The sequence below is a fragment of the Stenella coeruleoalba genome, assembly GCF_951394435.1.
Source record: "Stenella coeruleoalba genome assembly, chromosome: 3".
Lineage (NCBI taxonomy): Eukaryota > Metazoa > Chordata > Mammalia > Artiodactyla > Delphinidae > Stenella > Stenella coeruleoalba.
Genome location: NC_137148.1, coordinates 148887773 through 148910984, shown reverse-complemented (window position 1 = coordinate 148910984; position 23212 = coordinate 148887773). Strand labels below are relative to the sequence as shown.

General features: G+C 42.1%; 1 protein-coding gene and 1 pseudogene across 2 annotated transcripts in view; one reads left to right on the top strand and one right to left on the bottom strand.

The window, feature by feature from the left end:
- The window catches only part of NSG2 (neuronal vesicle trafficking associated 2), a gene marked incomplete at its 5' end in the record, with an annotated part of 56192 nt that extends 42228 nt beyond the window's left edge, over nucleotides 1-13964 (bottom strand). Inside the window, one exon of the mRNA XM_079917216.1 lies at nucleotides 13836-13964. Within this exon, the coding sequence (XP_079773342.1) occupies nucleotides 13836-13964 (129 nt within the window). The remainder of the gene's footprint in view (nucleotides 1-13835) is intronic.
- Nucleotides 13965-16659: 2695 nt separating this feature from the next.
- Nucleotides 16660-17940, top strand: LOC307185113 (large ribosomal subunit protein uL11-like; annotated as a pseudogene). The gene has a single exon. The product of its transcript is annotated as a large ribosomal subunit protein uL11-like (transcript).
- The last annotated feature ends 5272 nt before the right edge of the window (nucleotides 17941-23212 follow it).

Here is a 23212-nt window from a genome sequence, read left to right as displayed (position 1 = left end):
CTGTCCAGCCCTTCGAGAGCAAGGCAAGGATTTCTCAAGAACAATACTGTTCAAGCATGGTCTGAAAAAAAAGGTTTCAAGGATGAATAGAAGTTTCCTGGGTGAACAAGACAAGATACTTTATGCAAATTGAACCACATGGTCAAATAAACAAAAGTGTAAATTAGCATGTAATCTACAGATTTGGCCGTTTTGGTGTTATGTGAACTTCAGTGTGTTAGTGAGAGTTAAGAGCTAATATAAATGTAAGAGTAAATGCCAAGGCACGGTTCACAGGCTAAGTGTTTCTGTTAGAAACTCACAACATTCTGGGAAGGGCCAAATGAAACAATGTATGCGCAGGTGCTTTGTGAACTTAAAAGATATTCTACAAATTGTAATCATTAAAAATATTTGGAATAGCACTAGATCAACTGACAGGCTATGAAGTATATTGAAAATTTAGATGTCTGATCAGTTCTCCGAATCCACATTTTTAGAAATATTCACAAACTGGAAATTATAGTTTCTTCTCCCAATTCCCCATGTTGTGTGTGTATATATATCTAATGTCTGTATGTATATATATAAATATATTATAATCCATCTCAATGTCTATTTCTAAGATAGTGAATTTCCTGGTCAGTGTGCCATGTGACCTATAAGCCTTAGGGCAAAAACTGCCTTTGCCTTTTATGATAGACAGCATTCTAAGACGCTCCCCAAGCTTCCCACCCCTGTGTACATGCACTGTATAATCTCCTCCCTCAAGACTGAGGACAGGACCTGTGAATATGATGGCATAGTCACTCCCATGAGTATGCTATGCAAACTCGGTCACAGCAGACTGGAGAGAGATTCTCTTGCTGGCCTTGAAGAAGTAAGTCAACATGTTGTGAGAGGGCCATGCAGCTAGCACCTGACGGTGGACTCTAGGAGTTGAAAATGACCCCGATCAACAGCCAGGTCACTCAAGAAAATGGGGACTTCAGTCCTACAACCAAGAGTAACTGAATTCTGCCAACAACCTGGACCCTAAGAACCAGATGAGAATGCAGCCTAGCTGACAGCTTGATTTCAGACCCAGGAGACCCCCGAGCACAGAACCCATCTAAACTGTGCCTGAACTTCTGACCTATACAAACTATGAGATAATAAACGTGTGTTGTTTTGAGCCACTAAAGCTTTGATAATTTGTCACATAGCAACAGGAAACTAATATGCCTTCCCACATTGCAAAGTCCATCTCAACCATCTCTTAGCTTGAGTCCTTCATTTCTAGATCCTTAGCCATCAGACTGGTCTCAAGCATAACACCTCAAGTGTTAAGAAGCATTTAGCTTCTTAGTTCTTAGCTTCTTCTTAAGCTTCTTAGTCTTTCCCTCTGCCCCTTTATTTTTATAAACATCTTTCCCAAAACTTCTCAAAAAGCCCTAAACCATTTATATCATTCCATGTAACTTTTAAAGACCTCATGCAGTGGCCAACATGTTGAGATAGGAGCCAAAACTAAACAAATATTACTGTTGGAATGAGACAATGAATAACCATTACAGCCAATATCATTATAATTGTCATAATAAATATTTTGTGGTTGCTTCTCTAACATCCATTTCCTTCTTCAATCCAAAACCCCCGCCCCCCACCGCCCGATATTGCTTTCAAGAACTCACCCCTGTCCCATGTGGCAGCCATGTGGTTTGGTGGAACTGATGACTTCCTTGATGGCGGGGATGGACCCTAATTAGGTTAAACCAATCAGAGCATATTATTCTATTGATCACAAAATTTGACTGGCTCAGAGATGGGCATGTTACCTAACTTGAATCAAAGAGATATGAGGCAATACTGACTGGGAACTTGGGGGAAGACACCTCCTTGCTCTTTATGAGTGTTCCCGAAAGAACATGTTCTTCCTCTGGATGGTGTGGTGAGTACTTAGTTCTGAAAGTGCTGAAGCAATTGTTGCTACTATGGGGAAGAGCCAGGATGAGGTCAAAGGCAGCATACAAAAGAGGGCAGAGCCAAGAGGAACCCAGAGAAGTGGAGATGAGCCCTGATGACACCCTGCCCTCTAGATCACACCTTGCCTGAAACCAGACACATGCTGTACCCTGCAGTCATGGGGGTGGGGAGGGGGGCAAATATATACTCTTTGAACCTTAATCCAATTTAGGTTGTGTTTTGTAGTACTTGAGTTGAAAAGCTTTCTGATAGAAATGTGTTCCAAGAAAAAATGAACTGAAAAGCTATTCGAATTTAGTAAGATGTTCAAGTACTAAATAAGTATAACAAAACCAATAGATTTTCTCTGCACCAGCAAAAAATCACCTCAAAATATGATGAATCCACCAAAAGATACACACAACAATGTTCATAGCCACTTTTTTTTCATAATAACACAGAACTGAGAATAACCCAAATGTCTATTAACAGGAGAATGGATAAATTGTGGTGTATTCATAAGATGGAATGCTACACAGCAATGCTACATAGACATGGGTGACTCTCACAGACAGTATTATATTGAACTAAAGAAATCTGATGCAAAAAGTATTTTTTTATGTCTTGTGTGATTTCATTTATATCAAGTTCAATGTATATAAAATAATTTATATATTATCTGAATAAATATATATATTTAATATGCCATTTACCATTTGCAGGAGCGATGCTGAGTTTAAGCAGGGTTGGGGTCATAGCCCTCCTTCAAATCCATATACTACTTTGCCCTGAACCCCTATGAGATGTTACTTATGCCCTGAGTGAGTTTCTAATGAAAACACTTCTTTTGGCTTCAGAACACTTCTCAAACCACTGAGTTCAAACTAGGCCAACAGACAGGTTGACTGACCCTGCGTCAGTCCTCAGTCATCTGCTCCTCTCTTTAGCTATACCATATTTTCTCCAAAAGCAACCCAGGTAATATTTTACCTTTGCCCCTAAGGAAGTGTTGGCTCATTAGAACCCCTTCTCCACGTCAAAAGCAGGTCTTTGCCTACTTGCCTGGAACAAATGGGCAGTCCGCTGGCCTCATCTTCTTTGACCTCTCAGTAATATTCTTTGACCACTCACTCCTCCTTAAAAGTCCTCCTCCCGGGTCCATGGTCTTCTCCCCGCTCACTGACCAGCCCTCCTCAGGTTCCTCCCGCCCTGCTTGACTTCTCAATGTTAGAATCTCTCAGGGCTAGGTCATGGGCATGCTTCCTTCCTACAAGTCCCTTCTGAGTGGTCTTACTCCCATCATTTCCAAGTCCATCTTTATTCTCATAAGTCTCAAATTTACATCTCCAATTCGGACCCCACCCAGCACTCAGATCACCCTACTAGACATTTGCCCTTGGATAGACACACATAAATTTACCATGTCCCCAGCAAAGCACTTGGGTTCCCTGACCCACTTTCCCCAACCATCTTGCCCTCAACATTCTCTTCCCCGTGTAATCGCCAGATAAGAAAATAGCAGCATGATATGTCATTGTTTATGTCAAGTCATATACAGGAATCTCTCATGACCCGTCCCTTCCCTTCAGTCTCCAAATCCATTCCAATCACCAGTTCCTGCTTCCTCAAAAATTTCTCTCAAATAAACCCATTTGTCCAGTTACATTGCCAACACCCTAATCCAGAGCATCATCTTCTCTCCGCGAACTTTTGCTCTGAGAGCTTCCTCGTTTCCGTCCTTGCCTCCCCAAACCCAAACAAAAAGAGATTTCTAGACCAAGACAGTATCATAAACCAGCAAACATTCAGAAGACATCCAGGAGGCTGGACCTGGGAAAACCACAAAGAGGTAGTTTTGAGTGGCCAGGGAACAGGGCAGGTGAAGTGAGCGATAAACAGAGGCTCTGAATGCCATGCCTAGCATCTTGAAGATGAACTTGAGAACAGTGAGGAACTGAGGAAGGATTATAAACCAGAGAATGGCTTTCCAGGTGTGCATTACACGTAGAAGAAAAGCCTCTGGCACAGTGAAGATACGCTGGAGAGATGTAGAGAGCAGGAAAAACCAGCCCTACAGTTACTGGAATCAACCAGCTACTGGGCATGTCATGGAGCGTGGTGTGCTGTTCCCATGGACTGGAGCCAGAAACAATTCCCTTCTATAAAAGGAGATATAGTAACAGTCAATTTTTTTTAGTACTATGAAGGGGAAAGCATAAGAAATGTTAGCCAATCGTTATTAATTGTACCTTGGAGGAATCAGCTTGCATACGCAAAGAAAGAGAGAGAAGAGAAAATAAATTTGCAAAGAAAGGGTCTATTTTCTGCAGTTGAAAAAAAAAAGTGGAGCAAAACAGAGCCCTGAGCTCCTTGATTAATAACAGAAATGGGAGGAAAAAGTGGAGAGAGGGGAGGAAAAAATTCTTTCTACTCTTGTTATTATTAAAAGTGGGGTTTTATAGACACTTGGGAGAATGAAACTCCAGGTTTTCAAATATCATTGTGGATATGGGCAAAGAAATAAATTTGTTTTCTTTTCATATCAATACATCAGTCCCCATTGTTCGGTCAGCAGCTGATATGAAGAACATAATTTAACATAATTGGCATTGTGAAAATGGGATAAATTATTCATCCCAAAAGGACCCCTCATCTGGATATATTCCCCCTTTGCTGGCAAGGCCAGATAATACATGGTGGTTCAGATGGTGCAAAGTACAGATCATAAAAATTTAAAATACTACTTCCCAGGATTATCAATAATGAAGAGGTTCGTACATGGAGAGGCCCCAGGATTGGCAGGAACAATAAATAAAAATGCAGAAGTGCTGACAAGGAGCATGATTGTATTTTTATGAGCTGGACTTGCACAGGCCAAAAATAGACCTAAGCTGTATCCTTCGGCTCATTCCTGCAGCAAAGAGAGAAGTTCGGGGCAGTACAATGAAAGGCTAGCCCCTGAGCACCTCTTGTGTGCCAGACACTGACCTACAGGCCCTACTGATGTGGCCTCAGTTAGTTCACACAACCCCCCTCTCCGATCCTCACATCTCTCCTTTAAGATCATTATTATTCTCATTTTTCAGATGAGGAAATGTAGCCTCAGAGACTTCAGTCACTTACCTGCGATCAAATGACTGGTAAGTGGTTGAGCTGGTATCCAAACTCAAGAACACGTTGCTTTTTTCTATCATTTTTTTAAGGTACCCGCCATGTGCCTGGCACTGTAGCAAAAGCTTTACATCCTATATCTCAGTAAATCCTCTCAATCACTCGGAGGTAGGACTGATTATCCCCATTTCATAGGAACCTGAGTCTCAGGGAGCAGAAATGACTTCACAACCTCACATAACCACTAAGAGGCAGAGTCAAGGCTTGAACCTGAGCTTCTGGCTCAGATCAAGTGCCGCTAGTAAGGTCATCATTCAAAACTCGTAACACTCGAACTCTGATCCTATGGCACCTGATGCTCCCTAAATGCTATTAACTGAATGAACAAATGAATGAATCCTTCATCTAAAGAGACAAGGTGAAGTCACCCCAATGGGGCCTGAGTACATAGTTGGGAACCTTCTCCCATTGACTGCCTCACTCTTCAACCCACACTCCATCTCTTTGCGTTCGAGTCTTTCCCTGGACCCTTGAAGTTTGGTAGTGGGCCCAGAACACAAGGTAAAATGTCAGTGCTCAGAGTACATCAGTGACAGTGTTGTCCAATCCCACCCATTCACCGACGGGGACATGGAAGCCCAGAAAGGGAGAGGGATTTGCTGCAGGTCACACAACAAGGCAGTGTCAGAAGTAGGACTCTAGTATGGACCTGCTGACTCCCAGTCCAGGGCTCTTTCTGTGGAATTGAGTCTCTTTTACTTGCTGGGCCTTTGATTTCTCAGGGCAGAATGGAAGGCTGGCCAGTATGGCCTCAAATGGATGGTCTAGCCCAATAAGTCTATGACTCTCCAACTCTCAGGCAAGGCACAAACTTGGGCAAGGTGAGCGACTCTTCATTGGCTCCTACAGGGACGGCCAGCTCCTGCTCTGAGCAGAGGCTAGCTTCCCGGGGCCGGAGTCACTACAGCAAGGCTGGCCCACAGCTCTGCCACCCAGGCCTGTCCCCTATAGGGCAAGGCCCAGCCCACCTCTCTGCTCAAGCCTTCTTACAGCCTGGGGCCAGCCCCGTGCACTTCAGGAAAAACAATCCTGATTCTGGGACTGAACTAATGATGATGATAACAGCAACAACCATAATAGCAACCTGGCATTAAGCAGTTACTCTCTGCCGGGCCCTGTGATAAACATTCGATATGCATTTTCTCATTTTACCCTTTAAACAATTCTTAGAGGAAGATATTGCTGTCCTTGTTTTAACAACGAGAAAACAGAGAAACAGAGTGGTTAGTAAACTGGCCCAGGGTCACACAGCGAGTAGGTGGTGGAATTAGGATTCAAATTCAAACTGCATTGCTATAATGCATGTACATCTATACAGACCTCCCTCTACATGCAGGGGCACTAGCTCCTTCCACAGTGGTCTCTCCGTGTGTGAACGTGAGCAAGTAAGTAAGTCACTTCAGCTCTCTGAGACTGTTTCACCATCTGTGAGATGGAGGTGATTTTTTAAAAATAGAAAATTTGATATATGCTCATGGTAAAAAAATGTATGAAAATTGTAGAATAAAAGTTTTCAAAGGGACCCCAACCACTCCATCCATACTCTAACCATCTAATGGTTTCTTGTGTGCCTTTTCAAGACTATTTTATGAATTATAAGAATGAAACATACACACGTGTTTCCACAAATGGGATCACTCTATACCACACTCTTTAAAGTTGTTTTAACAGAGCAATGTGTCTGTTGCTTTTTCTACATTAGCACAAACACAAGCAAATCTGTCTCATCCTCATAACAATTGCTTACTATTCCACATCCATGCACCAGGGTTTGTCCAACCACTCCAATCTCATGGAACATTCCAATTGTTCTCTCTCTCTCTCTCTCTCTCTCTCTCTATATATATATATATATATATGCCTTTGCATACTTGAAAAACATACCCATAGAATAAATTCCTGCCAGTAGCAAACATACCAACTAAATAGGATATACAGTTTAAATTTATAAACAATATCCAAATACCCTCTAAAAACCATTGCATCCCATTATATAACCAACCGGAGTGCAATGAGAAGATCTGCTTTCTCCCAGTGTTAGCAACACTTGGCACTATTACTTTTTTTTTTTGCCAATCAGATAGGTAAAAATTTATATTTCATTAAAATTATATTTTCAAATTATAAATAATTTTTAATATGCTTATAGGTCATTTTTTGTCTATTTTCTGGAATCACCTAGTCAAAGCCTTTGCCCAATTTAGGGTGATTTATAATCTTGTGAGTCTCTGAAGAGCAGAACGAGGGGGCTCAATGAGCCTGGAATCGGCAGAGACGTGCATTCTCTGCTCCCCAGGGAAAGGCTGACAGTTCTCTCATCCTGTGTATCAGGGAGAAAAAGAAACCCTCTAGTGAAGCCATGAGAATGACCAAGAGGGCATGGAGGACTCAGTGACAGGAGCAGCATCTCCTTTGCCCAACATCCTTCCAGATCCGTCCTGTCGGACCCCTGCTCCCCTGCTGTTGAAACCCCATCCTTCTCAGCATGTCTCACGTTTACAGTCATCCTCCAAAAATGTCACCTTCGGGAGACATATTCCGAATATCCAGTGAAAGAAAGGAAACTCTATCAATGAACACCATCTTTGTGCCATTAGACAATTTTCACTTTTTTTTTTTTCCTCACAGTAACCCGGTTAGGTAGCTATTATGTTCATTTTACAGAAGGAAAAAAAAAAAAGCCCAGAGATGCCAAGCAACTTGCCTAAAGCCACACAGTACATAATTAGTTTAGCTGAGAGTTGAATCCAAGTCTCTAAGACAACCAAGCACATGCACTCTACCACACAGAGTGAAGGGTGCTAAACATCAATAATTGATATTTTAATGTCTGCGTTCCTTTCCTCCCACAAGCAGGTGAGCCAACGTCCTCTAGGATGTGTAAAGACTTAGTAGAAAGGAAAGGTACATTTGCTTAGAGCCTGGCAGCTGGCTTGATGAATACACAGTTCATCTGGGGCTTTGCCAAGGTGGGGTTGTGCCGGTCTGTGGCTCGCTTTCCGCAGACCAGCCATCCCTTAGCTGGCATTTCCCAGCACTCTTGGGTGCAGATCTTGGCTGCACTGTTTTCTTTTGGTGTGTCCTAGGACAGCATTCCCCTTCTCTGAGCCTGTTTTGCATGGTTACAACCTCACAGAGGAGTTGTGGGGACATCTGGGTTATCGTGGTCACTTAGGTAAACCAAAGGCACGTCCTGGAAATTGGTATCTACAGACTGATGTTCCAGCTTCTCGAGAGCTTGCTCCCATGACCTAGAGAGAGCCATCAGACTGCTTAGATTCAAGTGGAAAAATTAAGCCCAGCCTTACCCTAGGCAAGGGGCAGGGGGCCTCGTTCAGCCAGCATTTCCTGCTGCCCGCCATATGCCAGGACTAAGGGTACAAAGATGAGACAGAGCCAGGACCCTCAGGCCTAGTAGGAAAAGCTCCTCAGTGCTGACCCAGCACCAAGTCTCCATCAATCCATCCACCTCCCCATTTCTGCTGCCGCCGTCCTAGAACCCACCACCACCATCCCCTTCATGAGCACAGCAGTAACCTTCTAGCTGATCTCCTGCCCCCCACTCTTTTCTTCCACCATACATGGCCAGGGCTGGGAGGTTGGTGGTACTGCAGGAAACCCAGTAGCCTCTGTTTTGGGGACATTTCTCTAGTGCTGCCTCATTTGGAAGATGGATTGGAGAAAAGAGGAAGAAGAGACCAGGAGACCAAGCATGAGTCCCTTGGCCCTAGGGTGGCCCACTGCAGCCAAAGGAATCTTCCTAAAATAGAAATCTGATCCTGTTACTCTCTTCTTTAAGCCTCTTCAGAAAAATGCACGGGGCCCCTCATGAGCTGGTGCCCACCCCACGTCATCTCCCAAGTCTCTCCCCCTCCCTCAACTGACCCAGCCAACCCAACCTCCGGACTGTTCCTCCCATTCCCTCAGTGTCTGTCCACATGCTGGTCCCTCTGCCCCCTACTCCCTTTACCAACTCATCCTCCATCTCTCAGCCAGGGCTCCCTCCTCAGAAGGACCTCCCCTGACCATCCTGCCATCATAATTTAATCCCCTTAAGTCTTTTTTTTTTTTTTTTTTTTTTTTTGCGGCATGCGGGCCTCTCACTGTTATGGCCTCTCCCGTTGTGGAGCACAGGCTCCAGACACGCAGGCTCAGCGGCCATGGCTCACGGGCCCAGCCGCTCCGCGGCATGTGGGATCTTCCCGGACTGGGGAACGAACCCGTGTCCCCTGCATCGGCAGGCGGACTCCCAACCACTGCGCCACCAGGGAAGCCCAATCCCCTTAAGTCTTAGCGTCTCTTAACAATACAGCACCTTATTCTTTCCTTAATAGCCCTTCTTGCAGTTTGCATCTCTGTATTTCTATTTGTGTGCCGGCTTGTTTGAAGTCCCTCTGCCCGCAACGGCCATGCCTGACTTTTCATGGCTGTATATGCATAGCTTAGCATAGGGCCTGGCACATAGAAGTGCCCAATAGACATGCTGGATGAGAGAGTGAGTACCTTCCAGTGTAATAAGTATAACCTTAGATATAATTATGGGTGGTCAGGGAAGGTATCCAGGAGAGCTGCCATCTGAACTGGGTTTAGAAAGATGAGCACTGGCTTATCAGACAGGCAAAGAGGCAAGGAGAGCATTCTGGGCAGAAAGAATGGCGTGGGCAAAGAGGAGGGAGCAAGAAATACCCTGGAGAGTGTAGAAAATTCCAGGGCGGGGTTTCTCAACCTCAGCACTGTTGACATTTTGAGCAGGGCAATTCTTTTTTTAGGGGGATGGGGGGGTGGAATTTTGTGCATTGTGGGATATTCAGCAGTATTCCTGGCCCAAAACATCCCTCCTCCTATTGCCACAACTAAAAACATCTGCCAAATGTCTCTCTGTGGGGAAAAGTCACCCCCGGTTGAAAACCACGGCTCTAGGTTAGTTCTGACATGCTGGTGTTCAAGGTACAAAGTGAGGAGTGATAGGAATGGAAGCCAGTGGGGCAGATAATGGAGGACCTGGAGTGCCAAGGTCAGGATTTGAGGACTGTACCCTGTGCGGGTGACTGGACAGGCTTTCCCTGGGAGAAGGACTGGTCACAGCTCCAGAGGCACTACTGCAGGTGCGCTGTGGAGGATTGATTAGCGTGAATAGAAGAGGTGGGGAAACAACCACGAGGCCAGCCAATCTCGTCTCCTAAGGCATGCACAGTCCCGCTAGCACTGGGTAGGGAAGGAGCCCTGGAGGCCGTGACATTCTTTCTGCAGGATCGCCCCAGGCCCCACCTGCACATCCAGGAGAGCTCAAGAAGAAGCCATGGCCATAGATGAGGGAATGCGGAGTTTGAGGAAGCACTGCCTGGGGATGGGAGGCTTCTTGTTATCGAAGGTAGCACGGTGCAGAGGGGAAAGCTGTGGTGTCAGGTGCACCGGGGTTCCAACCCCAGCTCTTCCACTCTCTCTGTGAAGCTTGGACAAGTCACTCCATTGATCTGAGCCTCAGTTTCCCCAGCAGTGAAATGGGTGCACTAACACCCACCTCACAGGGCTGTTGGGAAGATTAACTGAAACGACAGCTACGAATGCCCTGCATGGCCCATTCCTGGCCCAGAGCAAGGGTTTCAGACATGCTCTTCCTCACTGCTTAGCCTCCGAAAGCTTTTCCCCAGAAACTCGCATTCCATACTAAAGAGTATGTAGTGAACAAGATAATTGTCAGTATTACACACCAAGCACACTCCGTATTTTACATTTTCAAGAGGAAAACCCATGATGTAACATTGGGGCTAAATATACTTCTTTCTGATAACCTCTTTAGCTTCAAACCCTCACCATCTGGCTGGACATAGTGAGAGAGCTGATAAGTGTGTCAGAACTCACCTTGCCTTCTCTACAGCCCCTTGAGGTTGAGTCCCCCCTCTACCCATAAGGAGGCTGAGGCTGAGGCAGTTAGAGAACCTCACTCAAGTCCTCAGCCAGGGTAGGCTCATAAAAGGTAGAGCACTGAACCCCCCAAGAGAGGGGCTTCCAAGTCTGTGCTGGTAAACACAACACTGCTCTCAGCATTTGGCTTCTTGAGTGGAATTTACTGTTAACACATCTGTTCTAATGTCAGGGGAAAAAGCCTGGTTTACTCTTGTAAATATTATAAAATCTAAATCCTAGCACAGAAAACTCACAGGAGTTGAGCTGAGGTTGGTGACGGAGCTCTTGCTAGAGTCCAAGTTTGGGGACTCCCAGACCAGCTGGCTCCCTATTCCTGCTGAGGTGGAAGGTTCTAGAACAGCGCTGCCTGGGCTCTGGGTTCTCCAGATTTTGCCAGGAGGCTTACCAACTCTGCGCTTTGGGAAGTGACTTTACCACTCCATGCCTGAGTTTTATCGTCTTTAAAAACTGGATCAAAGTAGCAACTCCCTTATTAGGTCTTATTAACTATTGAAAGGATGAAAGAACATTGTGTGTGTGTGTGTGTGTGTGTGTGTGTGTGTGTGTATGTACTTGTGATTTACAACAGCATCTAGCATTTAAGAAGCACATGAAAATGATAATTTTTATTCTCTTATGGTTAGTTTTGTGCCAGGCACTTTATTTATAAGACCACATCTAACTTTGCCCCAACCACTGTGAAGTAGGTGTGATCCTCCCCATGTCATAGAGGAGAACACTGAGGTCCGCCTGGTACAAAGACTTTATCATGAACATCAGAGTGAGTCTGTGATGTGCCCCTGTGGCAATGTGTCCCTTTAGGGATTTGCATCTTACAGGATACTTTGGTTTGCTTTCCATGCATGCAAGTCCACAATGTATTATCTTCGGGCTTTGGGACATCTGGACCAGATGCTCAGTGGTTATCAGGTGTGTCTCCTCTCTCAAGGAAAGAAAGAAGCCCTTGGAGGTGGGAAATGGGGTGGGGAGAAAGGGGAGACAGAGGTCATGATATCTCTGGATGACCCGCAGATGTGTGTAGAGCTAAGAGGAGAAGTGACCTCACCCCAATCCCTTTTCCTTGCATACCTGTCAGGGACATACAGATCTTCGAGGCTGTAAAGGGTAAAGATTCTTCCTGAAACTTCACGAAACCTTGAGAGAATATTCCCTCTGCTTCTCCTCAATCTCCATTACATCTGGGATCAAATTCCATCACTGCCACTTACTCCTTCTGTGAATTTGGATAACTAACCAAATTTCTCTGGTCCTTCACCTTTTGCCCACAAACGTGGATGTATAACCCCTGGGTAATGTGCATCTAACACAGTGGCGCTCAACTTTGGCTACACACAGGAGTCACCTGGGAAGAGTTAATTAATATTGACACCTGGGTCTCACCCCCAGAGATTCTGATACAATTGCTCTGATACAGATAACAGGATTTTCAAAGGCTCCCCGGGTGACTCTAATATGCAAGTCAAAAACTGAGAACCTCTGCTGTACAGGTAGCCAATACCCAATTAATACTGTTCCTTCACATGTCTTTAGTGCTAACTGCCTGTTCAAATTTTATTTTCAAAAGGTCTTACCAGTTTCTCAGAATGGCTCAAGGATTCTTTATTTCTGCCACCCTTATGCACATTTTCATACTGACAACCTCTGCACTTTCAAAACAGATGACTCAACCCTTAGCCAATCAGCCAGGACGTCTATCTAGCTTCGGCTCCTCTTCTGTTCATTGGATAGAGCCAATTGGTTAAGACACACAATGCCCTCCTGGAGATGCCGATGAGAAAAATCAAACAAATGGAATGGTCCATTGTTCACTCTTCAGCAAGGGAACCTCATCATTTGCCTCCAAAGCTCTCTCTTATGGGAGGTGAAAGCTCACATTGTAAAACCCCAGGTTCTCTCAGAGGGATCTTAAACAATATCCTTTCTCCCACCTGTGTCCGTGGGATAACTCCACCACTTTTGTATAATTGCTCACCTTCATTCCTCATGGACTACTCCCATGTCAGGAGACGTGCCATCAGCCAGCCACTCATTTCCAGCCACGCCCCCGCCAAAGACACTCCACTTCAGTCATGCTATTTCCCCAAAGCTCTCCATCCTTTGCATATGTGTGCCCTTTGCCTTAAATGCCTTTTCCTCCAATGGTCTACCCGGGAGGTTTTTACTCACCTTTAAAAGCCAAATTCAAATGTTCTCCTCTGAAGCTTACCTAATCTGTCCTCCCAGTCCCCTCTCTGCCACAACAGGGTTTAGTTTTTTCCACTCCTGTGCTCTCACAATCTTTGTAATGCTCAGGCACTGCATTTACCATGATGCTTTATATTAATTTAAGCGTTATCCTGAATAGGGATTTCGTAATGTGTCTTTTTATAACCAACTTGCAGCATAGCAATGGGGCCTTAGGAGGCGCAAACTAAATGCCTGCTGGACTGCATCCAATTCTCTGTCCTCAAATCTGTGGCAGTCAATTTTTGAAACACCTTCCCAAAATAATCAAGACAATTTTCTCTTTCATCATCTAGAAGCTTATTAGTATTCATCTACTATGATGGAACTTTTAAGAGGAAAGATTATTTTCTTGCCCATGTATGTATATGTGAACAAAAAAGAATGAATAAACACTTACCATAAATCTGAAATAACATAAGAGATGTCATGTCTCTGGAAGGAATAACTACATTTTACAAGATAGGGAATGTATTTGGCTGATGAGGGAATGAAAGGGTTTGGGGGAGGTGGAATTTTTTGCTGCTTTATTTCCTGGGAAGGGGGGAGCATGAGGGGGGGGCTGATGAGGAAAAGAGCACCTGCTTTACCTTTTCCGGAGCAGGTAGCTGTAAGTGATTAACCTCCAAGGGAGTGATGAGAGGGACGGTCTGGAAGCCATCCTCAACCGAAGGCGGCTTGGTTCCCTTCTCACTGGGGTTACTGTTCAGCTTCACCATCCTTACGCCTTTCTTCCCAGACCTAAGGCAAGCAGTGGGATTCTAGTTACAGTGGGAAGTGAGGCAGGAAAACAGAGGGCTGACGACAGAGAAAATAGCGCTGTCCTCAACAGTTCCACTCCAGCAGCTTCAGTGTACAGATCAGTCATCGATCTTCTGCTAGATTTCCTGACATGATTCCCATCATCCAGTAAAACTTCTTTAATCATCCAGATATGCCACCTACCCATGGCACTTAAGAGCCTTCAAATTTGAGAAACTCAAGGAAAATCCTAGGCTCACGTACAAAACATACAATCTTAAAAAAATATCCAAGACACTAGAGCTAACATAATCATATAATCTCAGTGGAAAGCTTATTCTTAGTGCAAAAATAAATCCTATTATTCTGGGTCGCCCTGCAGTATGATAAATTGCACCTTACCATCTTGGTTGCTATTTTATTATGTTGTTGTTTTTTTTCCATTAATCTCCCTAGAATACAATAAATACATTCAATGCCCCTATGTGTAGTGTACCCTTTGACTCAATATGTAGGTTGTACAGGAGATACAATTTCCTAAAACAAAAAAGGTTTGGCTTGAACCTGATCCTGTTATTCAGCCATGGAATGCCTCCATTTCCTCAATAGCAAAGGGCCATTTTTTTTTTTTTTTGGTTCCATGGAAAGTTAGCAATCCCCATATTGCAAGATTGCCAACTAAATAAACAAATCACATTTATTTCTTTCCAGCTCCCTTGGAAGTGAAACGGTGATCCCACCCCAGCCCCAGAAGCCCAGCACAACTGAATTTTTCTTGTCAATCCTGCTGATGGAATGTTATTAGACAAAATAGGATTGTTGTGGAAGTGAAAGGGAAAGGGTTGGAGGACATTGGGGAGTGGTTTATAGCAAAAACAAATGCCTACTTACTGCGCTGCACTCTTGAGGGGTCAGAGCAGATTCAAGCCAATTTGAAGAGGAGGAGGACGGCCAGGAGTCCTCCCTCCTCAGCCGGAGCTTGTGGTGCTGAAAGGACAGCGCCTTGCGTGCGTCTGGAGTGAGAGCTTCCGAGAGCGAGGCGCAAGCGAGCGGGCTCCTCGCAGCTGTCTGCCTGCTTGCTCGCTCGCTCGCTCGCGCCCCCTCCCACCGGGAAACGGGCTCCCACACCATCTGTCATCTGGCACCACCTGCTGTTTCTCATGCATGGCCACAACCACAGGATGGAACAAAATGGTTTCAAAAAAGTGGGAGGGATTCTGGCCATAAAAAATAAAAAATTAATACGCACCGTATTATAAGCAATCCTTGAGCCTTTAGAAAAACTGGAGAAGGAGGCACATTCATTAGGAGAACGGACCACTCCTAAGATCCTCCAGAACAATATCATGAAACAGAATTGTTCAGGACCTGCATCGTGCTCTGACCTGTGTAAGGAGAGAAGGAGAACTAATATTCATTATCTCCCACGCAGTGGGGACTTTTCCAGGCTCTTTCAGACTATATCCCTCATTTGCAAATTGTGATTTCTAAGAGTACCTACATGATGGGGTTAGTGTGAAGTGTGAATGTGATAACTTGGGGAAAGCATTTAGCTCAGAGCAGGGTGCTTGGCAAGCAATGCATAAACATAAGCTCCTATTCTCACAATGCTACTGTCATCATGCAGGTCAGCTAAGGTCACAGAGCTGGTATAGCACCAGGAACTGGGATTTGAGCCCCAATCCATTGCTGTCAAAGTCTGTATGCAGTCCATGACATTACGGGGCTTCCAGGTTGGTGTGTGGAATCAGAGAGGGCAAAGTCCTAGTGTCAGCTCTACGAAACTCTGGCTGTGGGGATCTTAGACATTTTGCATTCACTCTCCAAGACTCCCTTTCTTTATCTCTGATAATAACACCTCCCTTGTAGACTGGTTGTGAATATGAGAAGAGATTGCACTCAAGGGAACCCCTTTTAGTTCAGGGACAGGGATCTGAATGGCTGAATTGTTTCATCCCTGGGGGTTGCTCTTACATGCTCTTCAAATCCTCCGAGGTCAAGGCTGTTTCCACTGGTTTCTCCCAGCTGTGTCCAAATCACATTCGGCCATTCATTCCCAGCTGCAGTGCTGTTTATGAGGCACTTCATGAGGTCTTGGCATTAGTAATAGCAACCCCTTTCACTTTCAAAAGTATCCTGGCTTGCACGATAAATTATTTGGTCACCTTAGCTGGTGTTCACATACTGAGCATATAGTCTCCTAGCTAAAAGGCCAGGAGGAAACATATACATTACCTGTACTGTTTAGGAATGAAATGTGTGTGTGTGTGTGTGTGTGTGTGTGTGTGTGTGTGTGTGTGTGTAAAAAGAGAGAGATGTTTCTGAGACAATAGAGGCTCTACTACATCAGAGCTGCGTAGGGTACTTCTGTTAATAGAGGTATGCATATATATGAGAAGGAGGTATTCCAATAAATGTTAGTCCCCCACTCCCTGCTTTTCCAAAGACCTGGAGGATTTTCAGGTGTAGGCATTGACTAAGGAAAACAAAATGTAGACAGCTACATGGAAACAATTGTGAACACTTGTATTTGATTCTATTATTGCTGCCTCCAAAGGAAAAGGGAAGTCCCTTCAACACCGCTTGTGATTGATTCACAAGCAGAAACTGTACCTTTAATAACTCTAAGCCACAGGCCCTGAGAGTTTAGTAAGGTCCAGGATAAGGGCCTGTCTCATGGAAATGGAAAATCCAGGCTTCCTTATACGTGAGGACAGGAGAGAGGGTGCAGAAAGAAACAGGGGGCCAGAGTGATGTGGAGAAGCCCCTTGTTGAAGAATTATATTGAGGGGTGCTAAATATAATAGACTATTATTCTCCTGTAGAGCTCTGAAGAAGATGTTTGACAACTGAAAACAAAAATTATGATATTTTCTGATGAGGTTCTCCAAGTATGTAGACGTAGATGTAATATATTAGACAACTGCAACATAATAAGTGAAGGATAAAGGGACCAATCTGGTGGTAATATATATTCCACTTGAAGTGGTAAAGTACTGATTCCAACTAAACTGTGAAAACTTAATTATGCTATTGTAATCGCTAGTATAACCAAAAATATACTGAGATAAATTCCAAAATGTGATATATAAATTTAAATGGAATACTAAAAAAAGTTCAAATAGTCCAAAAGAAGGCAGAAAATGGAAAACAGAGAAACAACAAAAAAAAAAAGAAAGAACAAGCAGAAAACAAATAATGAAATAGTAGACTTAAATTCAAACATATCAATAATTACATTAAGTGTAAGTGGTCTAAACAAACCAAATAAAAAGAAGAGTTTGTCAAAATGAAGGAAAAGCATGAACCAAATATATATTGTCAACAAGAAACTCACTTCAAATAAAATGATATAGGCAGGATAAAAGTACTGGCTCAGACTTTCAGCTCAAAGGAAGACAAGGTGTAACTCTCTTCTGTCCTCCCACCTCTGGGTTCATCTGACACTAGCTGCCTCTGTCATGCAACCCAAGTGTGACCTCAATGAGATCAAAGTCATGAACCTCAGGTACACCTGTGAGGAAGTCAGTGCCACATCTTCCCTGGCCCCCAAAATCATCCTGCTGGATCTGTCTCCAAAAAATGTTGGTGATGACATCACCAAGACAACTGGTTACTGGAAGGGTCTAAGGATTATAGAGAAACCATTCAGAACAAAGAGGCTCAGATTGAAGTAGTACATTCTGCCTCTGCTCTGACCACCAAAGTCCTCAAGGAACCACCCAGAGACAGAAAGAAGCAGACAAACAGTAAGCACAGTGGAAATATCACTTTTGATGAGATTGTCAACATTGCTTGACAGATGCAGCACTGGTCTTTAGCTAGAGAACTCTCTAGAAACATTAAAGAGGTGCTGGGGACTGACTAGTCAATGAGCTGTGATTTGATGGCCTTCATCCTCATGGCATCATAGATGACATCAACAATGGTACAGTAGAATGCACAGCCAGTTAAAAACTACAAAGGAAAATATTTCACTAAAGGATTATTTGACAACAACAACAAAAAAGGTAATGAGATGGAAGAAGACGCATCATGATAACGCTAAGCAAAAGAAAGCTGGAGTAACTATGTTATTATCAGACAAAGTAGACTTCAGAGCAAAGAAAATTACCAGAGATAAAGAGGGACGTTACATGGGCTGAAAGGGTCAATTGACTAAGAAGACATAACAATCCTAAATGTGCATGAACTTAATAACAAAGCTTCAAAATACATGAAGCAAAAACTGACAGAACTGAAAGGAGAAATGGACAAGTTCACAATTGTAGTTGAAGACTCAAACACTCCTATCTCCTTAATTGAAAAAACAAATTAAAAATCAGCAAGGCTATAGAACAGAGTTTCTCAACTTCAGAACTATTAACATTTTGGACTGAATAATTATTTCTTGTGGGGGACATGGGCTGTTCTGTGGACTGTAAGATGTTTAGCAGCATTCCTGGTCTCTACTACTACGTGTCAGCAGCACCTTCCCCCAAGTTGTGACAATCAAAAATATCTCCAGACATTGACAGATGTCCCCTGAGAAAGAAGGGCAAAACCACTACCAGTTGAAAACCACTGTTATAGAAGAACTGAACAACATCATCAACCAACTGGATCTAATTGACATGTATAGAAAACTTCACCCAACTACAGAAGAATATGTATTATTTTTAATTGAACTTGGAACACTTACTAGGATAGACTATATCCTGAGTTACCAAGATATACTATATCCTGAGTTATAAAACAAGTCTGAACACAGTTTTTCAAATTTAAAATTATATAAAGAATGTCCTCTGACCATAATAGAATTAGACCTGAAATCAATGACAGAATGATAATGGGCAAGTCTCCAAACACTTGGAAATTAAACAGCAAACTTTGAAATAATCCATGTGTCAAAGAGAAAGTCTCAAGGGAAATTTAAAAATGTTTTGCACTGAACAGAAATGAAAATATGAGATATAAAAATTTGGGGAGTGCAGCTAAAATGGTGCTTAGAGGAGACTTTACAGCATTAAGTGTGTATAACATAAGATAATAAAGATCTCAGATCAATAATCTAAGCCATCACCCAGTAAAAAAGAAGAGCAAAATAAACCCAAAGCAAGCAGAAGGAAAGAAATAATAAAGAGCAAAAATCAATAAAATTGAAAGCAGAAAAAACAATACAGCAAATCAATGAAACCAAAAGCTGGTTCTTTGACAAACTAATAAATCAGATAAACTTCTTGAAAAACTGACAAAGAAAAAAGAGAGAAAATACAAATTACCAATATCATGAATGCAAGAGGGAATAACACTACAAAGCATACAGACATTAAAAGGATAATAAAGGAATAATACAAACAACTCTATGTACATAAGTTTGATGAACTAATTTAAATGGACCAATTCCTCAAACACCATAAATTACCAAAACTCACCCAAGATGAAAGTATAACCTGAATAGTCCTAACTATTAAGGAAATTGAATTTGTAGTTAAAAATCTTCCAGAAAAAACAAATCTCCAGCCCAAAATGATTTCACAGTGAATGCAACCAAATATTTTTAAAGAAATAACACCAATTTTACACAATCTCTTCCAGAATATAAAAGAGGAGGGAAACAATTCCTAATTCATTTTGCAAACCCTGCATTACCTTAATACAAAAACAGACAAAGACAGTACAAGACAAGAAAACTACAATTCAATATACCTCATGAACATAGGTGCAAAAATCTTCAACAAAATATTAGAAAATCAAATCCATCATTAGACAAAAAAAAATGAAACACCATGAGCAAGTGGGCTTTACCATGGGGATGCAATTCAATAAGAAAATGATTTTAATAAAATTTAACATTCATTCATAATAAAAACTCTCAGAAAATTGTGAATAGAAGGGAAGTGCCCCAACCTGATAAAGGGCATAAGAAAGAAAGAGATAAAGGCAGGAAGGCAGGCAGGAAGAAAGAAGGGAGGGAATGTGGTAGGGAGAAGGGAGGGAAGAAAGGAGGAAGAAAGGAAGAAGAAGAAAGAGAAGGAGGGAGGGAGGAAGGGAAGAAGGAAGGAAGGAAGGAAAGAAGGAAGGAAGGAAGAAGAGGGAGGGAGGAAGGGAGAGAGAAAGAAAGAAGGAAAGAAAGAAAGGAAGAAAGAAGGAAAGAAGGAAGGGAGGGAGAGAGGGAGGGAGGAAAGAAGAGAAAGAAAGAAAGAAAGAAAGAAAGAAAGAAAGGGAGAAAGGAATGAAAGAAAGAAAGAAAGAGAGAGGAAGGAACAAAGGAAGGAAAGAAAGAAAAGAAGAGCTAATGTCATAATTAATGGTGAAAGACTGAATGTCTTTCTCCCAAGATCTAGAACAGGCAGGCAAGAATGTCCATTCTCACTACTCCTAGTCAACAGCATACCTGGAAGTACTAGACATTGCAATAATGCAAGAAAAATAAATAAGAGGTAAACAGATTGGACAGGAAGAAATAAAATTATCCTTACTTGCAGACAATATGATTATTTACATAGAAAATTCCAAGAAATCTATTTTTTAATTCCTGGGACTAAATGTAAATTTAAATCTCTAGTGTAGCAAAGTTGCAGACACATGGATGTATGCAACTTAATATTTCTATATTTTAGCAGTGAACAATTAGAAACCAAAAGGTTTTTAAGACATCATTTAAAATATTGTCCCCAAATGAAACACTTAGGTATAAATCTAGCAAAATATGTACCAAATCTGAATGGGAAAAACTATGAAATACTTATGAAAGACCTCAAATACGTAAATAACTGAAGACATACCACATTCATGAATTGGAGCAGTCAACATAATAAAGATGTCAACTCTAAAAATTTATTTATGGATTAATTTTCTATTATCTTCAGTAGCAATTTTTGTAAGTAATTCTAGATCATTCTAAAATATATATGATAAATAAAAACAAACAACCCAATCTAAAAATGGGCAGAAGACCTAAATAGACATTTCTCCAAAGAAGATATACAGATTGCCAACAAGCACATGAAAAGATGCTCAACATCACTAATCATTAGAGAAATGCAAATCAAAACTACAATGAGGTATCACCTCACACCAGTCAGAATGGCCATCATCAAAAAATCTACAAACAATGAATGCTGGAGAGGGTGTGGAGAAAAGGGAACACTCTGGCACTGTTGGTGGGAATGTAAATTGATACAGCCTCTATACTGGAGAACAGTGTAGAGGTTCCTTAAAAAACTAAAAATAGAACTACCATATGACCCAGCAATCCCACTACTGGGCATATACCCTGAGAAAACCATGATTCAAAAAGAGTCATGTACCACCATGTTCATTACTGCTCTATTTACAATAGCTAGGACATGGAAGCAACCTAAGTGTCCATCAACAGATGAATGGATAAAGAAGATGTGGCACATATATACATTGGAATATTGCTCAGTCGTATAAAGGAATGAAACTGAGTTATTTGTAGTGAGGTGAATGGACCTAGAGTCTGTCATACAGAGTGAGGTAAGTCAGAAAGAGAAAATCAAATACTGTGTGCTAACACATATATATGGAATCTAAAAAAGATTCTGAAGAACTTAGGGGCAGGACAGGAATAAAGACACAGACATAGAGAATGGACTTGAGGACACGGGGAGGGGGAAGGGTAAGCTGGGACGAAGTGAGAGAGTGGCATGGACATATATACACTACCAAATGTAAAGTAGATAACTAGTGGGAAGCAGCCGCATAGCACAGGAAGATCAGCTTGGTGCTTTGTGACCACCTAGAGGGGTGGGATAGGGAGGGTGGGAGGGAGACGCAAGAGGGAGGAGATATGGGGATATATGTATATGTATGCTGATTCACTTTGTTATACAGCAGAAGCTAATACATCATTGTAAAGCAATTATACTCCAATAAAGTTGTTTTTAAAAAAGTAAAATAAAATTAAAAATAAATTTTAAAAAATAATAAGAAAAATATAAAACATAAAGTGTATATGAAAAGGCAAAAGAACTAGAATAACCAAAACCATTTTTTAAAGAAAAAGAAAATTGGATGAATCACACTGCCCATTTTTAAGACTTACTATACACAGCTACAGTTATTTATACTGCATTGTATTAGTAATGGGACTGACATATAGATTAAAGGAAGACAATAGAGACAACAGAAATAGACCCATATAAATAATAGTCAATTGTTTTTTGACAAAGTGCAAATGCATTTCAATGGATAAAAGATAATCATTTTAAAAAATGGTGTTTGAACAATGAAACTTGACTTAAACCATATGCCTTATACAAATATAGATCATAATCTAAGTGCAAAATATGGAAATATGAAACGTTGTGAAGAAAACATAAGAGAAAATTCTTTGTGTCCTGGGGTTAGGCAAACAGTTCATACACTTGACACCAAAATCACCAAAATCAATGTATAAAAGATTAGTAAATTAGTATTCATCACGTTTTAAAATTTTTGTTCTGCAAAGGACACTTTAAAAAGACAAACTACAGACTGAAGAAAATATTTGCAAATTATATATACCTGACAAAATACTTGTATCCAGAACATATAAAGAGCTCTCAAAACTCAACAGTAGGGGTTTCCCTGGTGGTGCAGTGGTTGGGAGTCTGCCTGCTAATGCAGGGGACACGTGTTTGAGCCCTGATCTGGGAGGATCCCGCATGCCGCGCAGCAGTTGGGCCCTTGAGCCACAACTACTGAGCCTGCCCGTCTGGAGCCTGTGCTCCGCAACAGGAGAGGCCGCAACAGTGAGAGTCCCGCGTACCGCGATGAAGAGTGGCCCCCCACTTGCCACAACTAGAGAAAGCCCTCGCACAGAAATGAAGATGCAACATAACAAAAATAAATAAATAAATAAATAAATAAACTCCTATCCCCAATATCTTCTTTAAAAAAAAAAAAACGACAGTAAAACAGAAGAAAATGAACAAAAGACTGAAACAAATGCTTCATCAAAGAGAACGAATAGGTGGCAAATAAACACATTAAATGATGTTCAAATATCATGAGCCACTAGAGTCCTAGAAGAGGACATAATTAAGTCCATCAAACTTTGTGTGAATGAATGAATCTTTATGACCCCTTCCAAGACTTCATAGAGAAAGAAATCGAGCATGATTAAATGGAAGAAAGAAGCTTAAAATGCTTTAAAGGTAAACTTCACCTACTTCCCAGAGGCAATAATGTGAAGTGGAAAAAGCATGGATGATGAGGTCAGACATGGGGCTTTGAACCC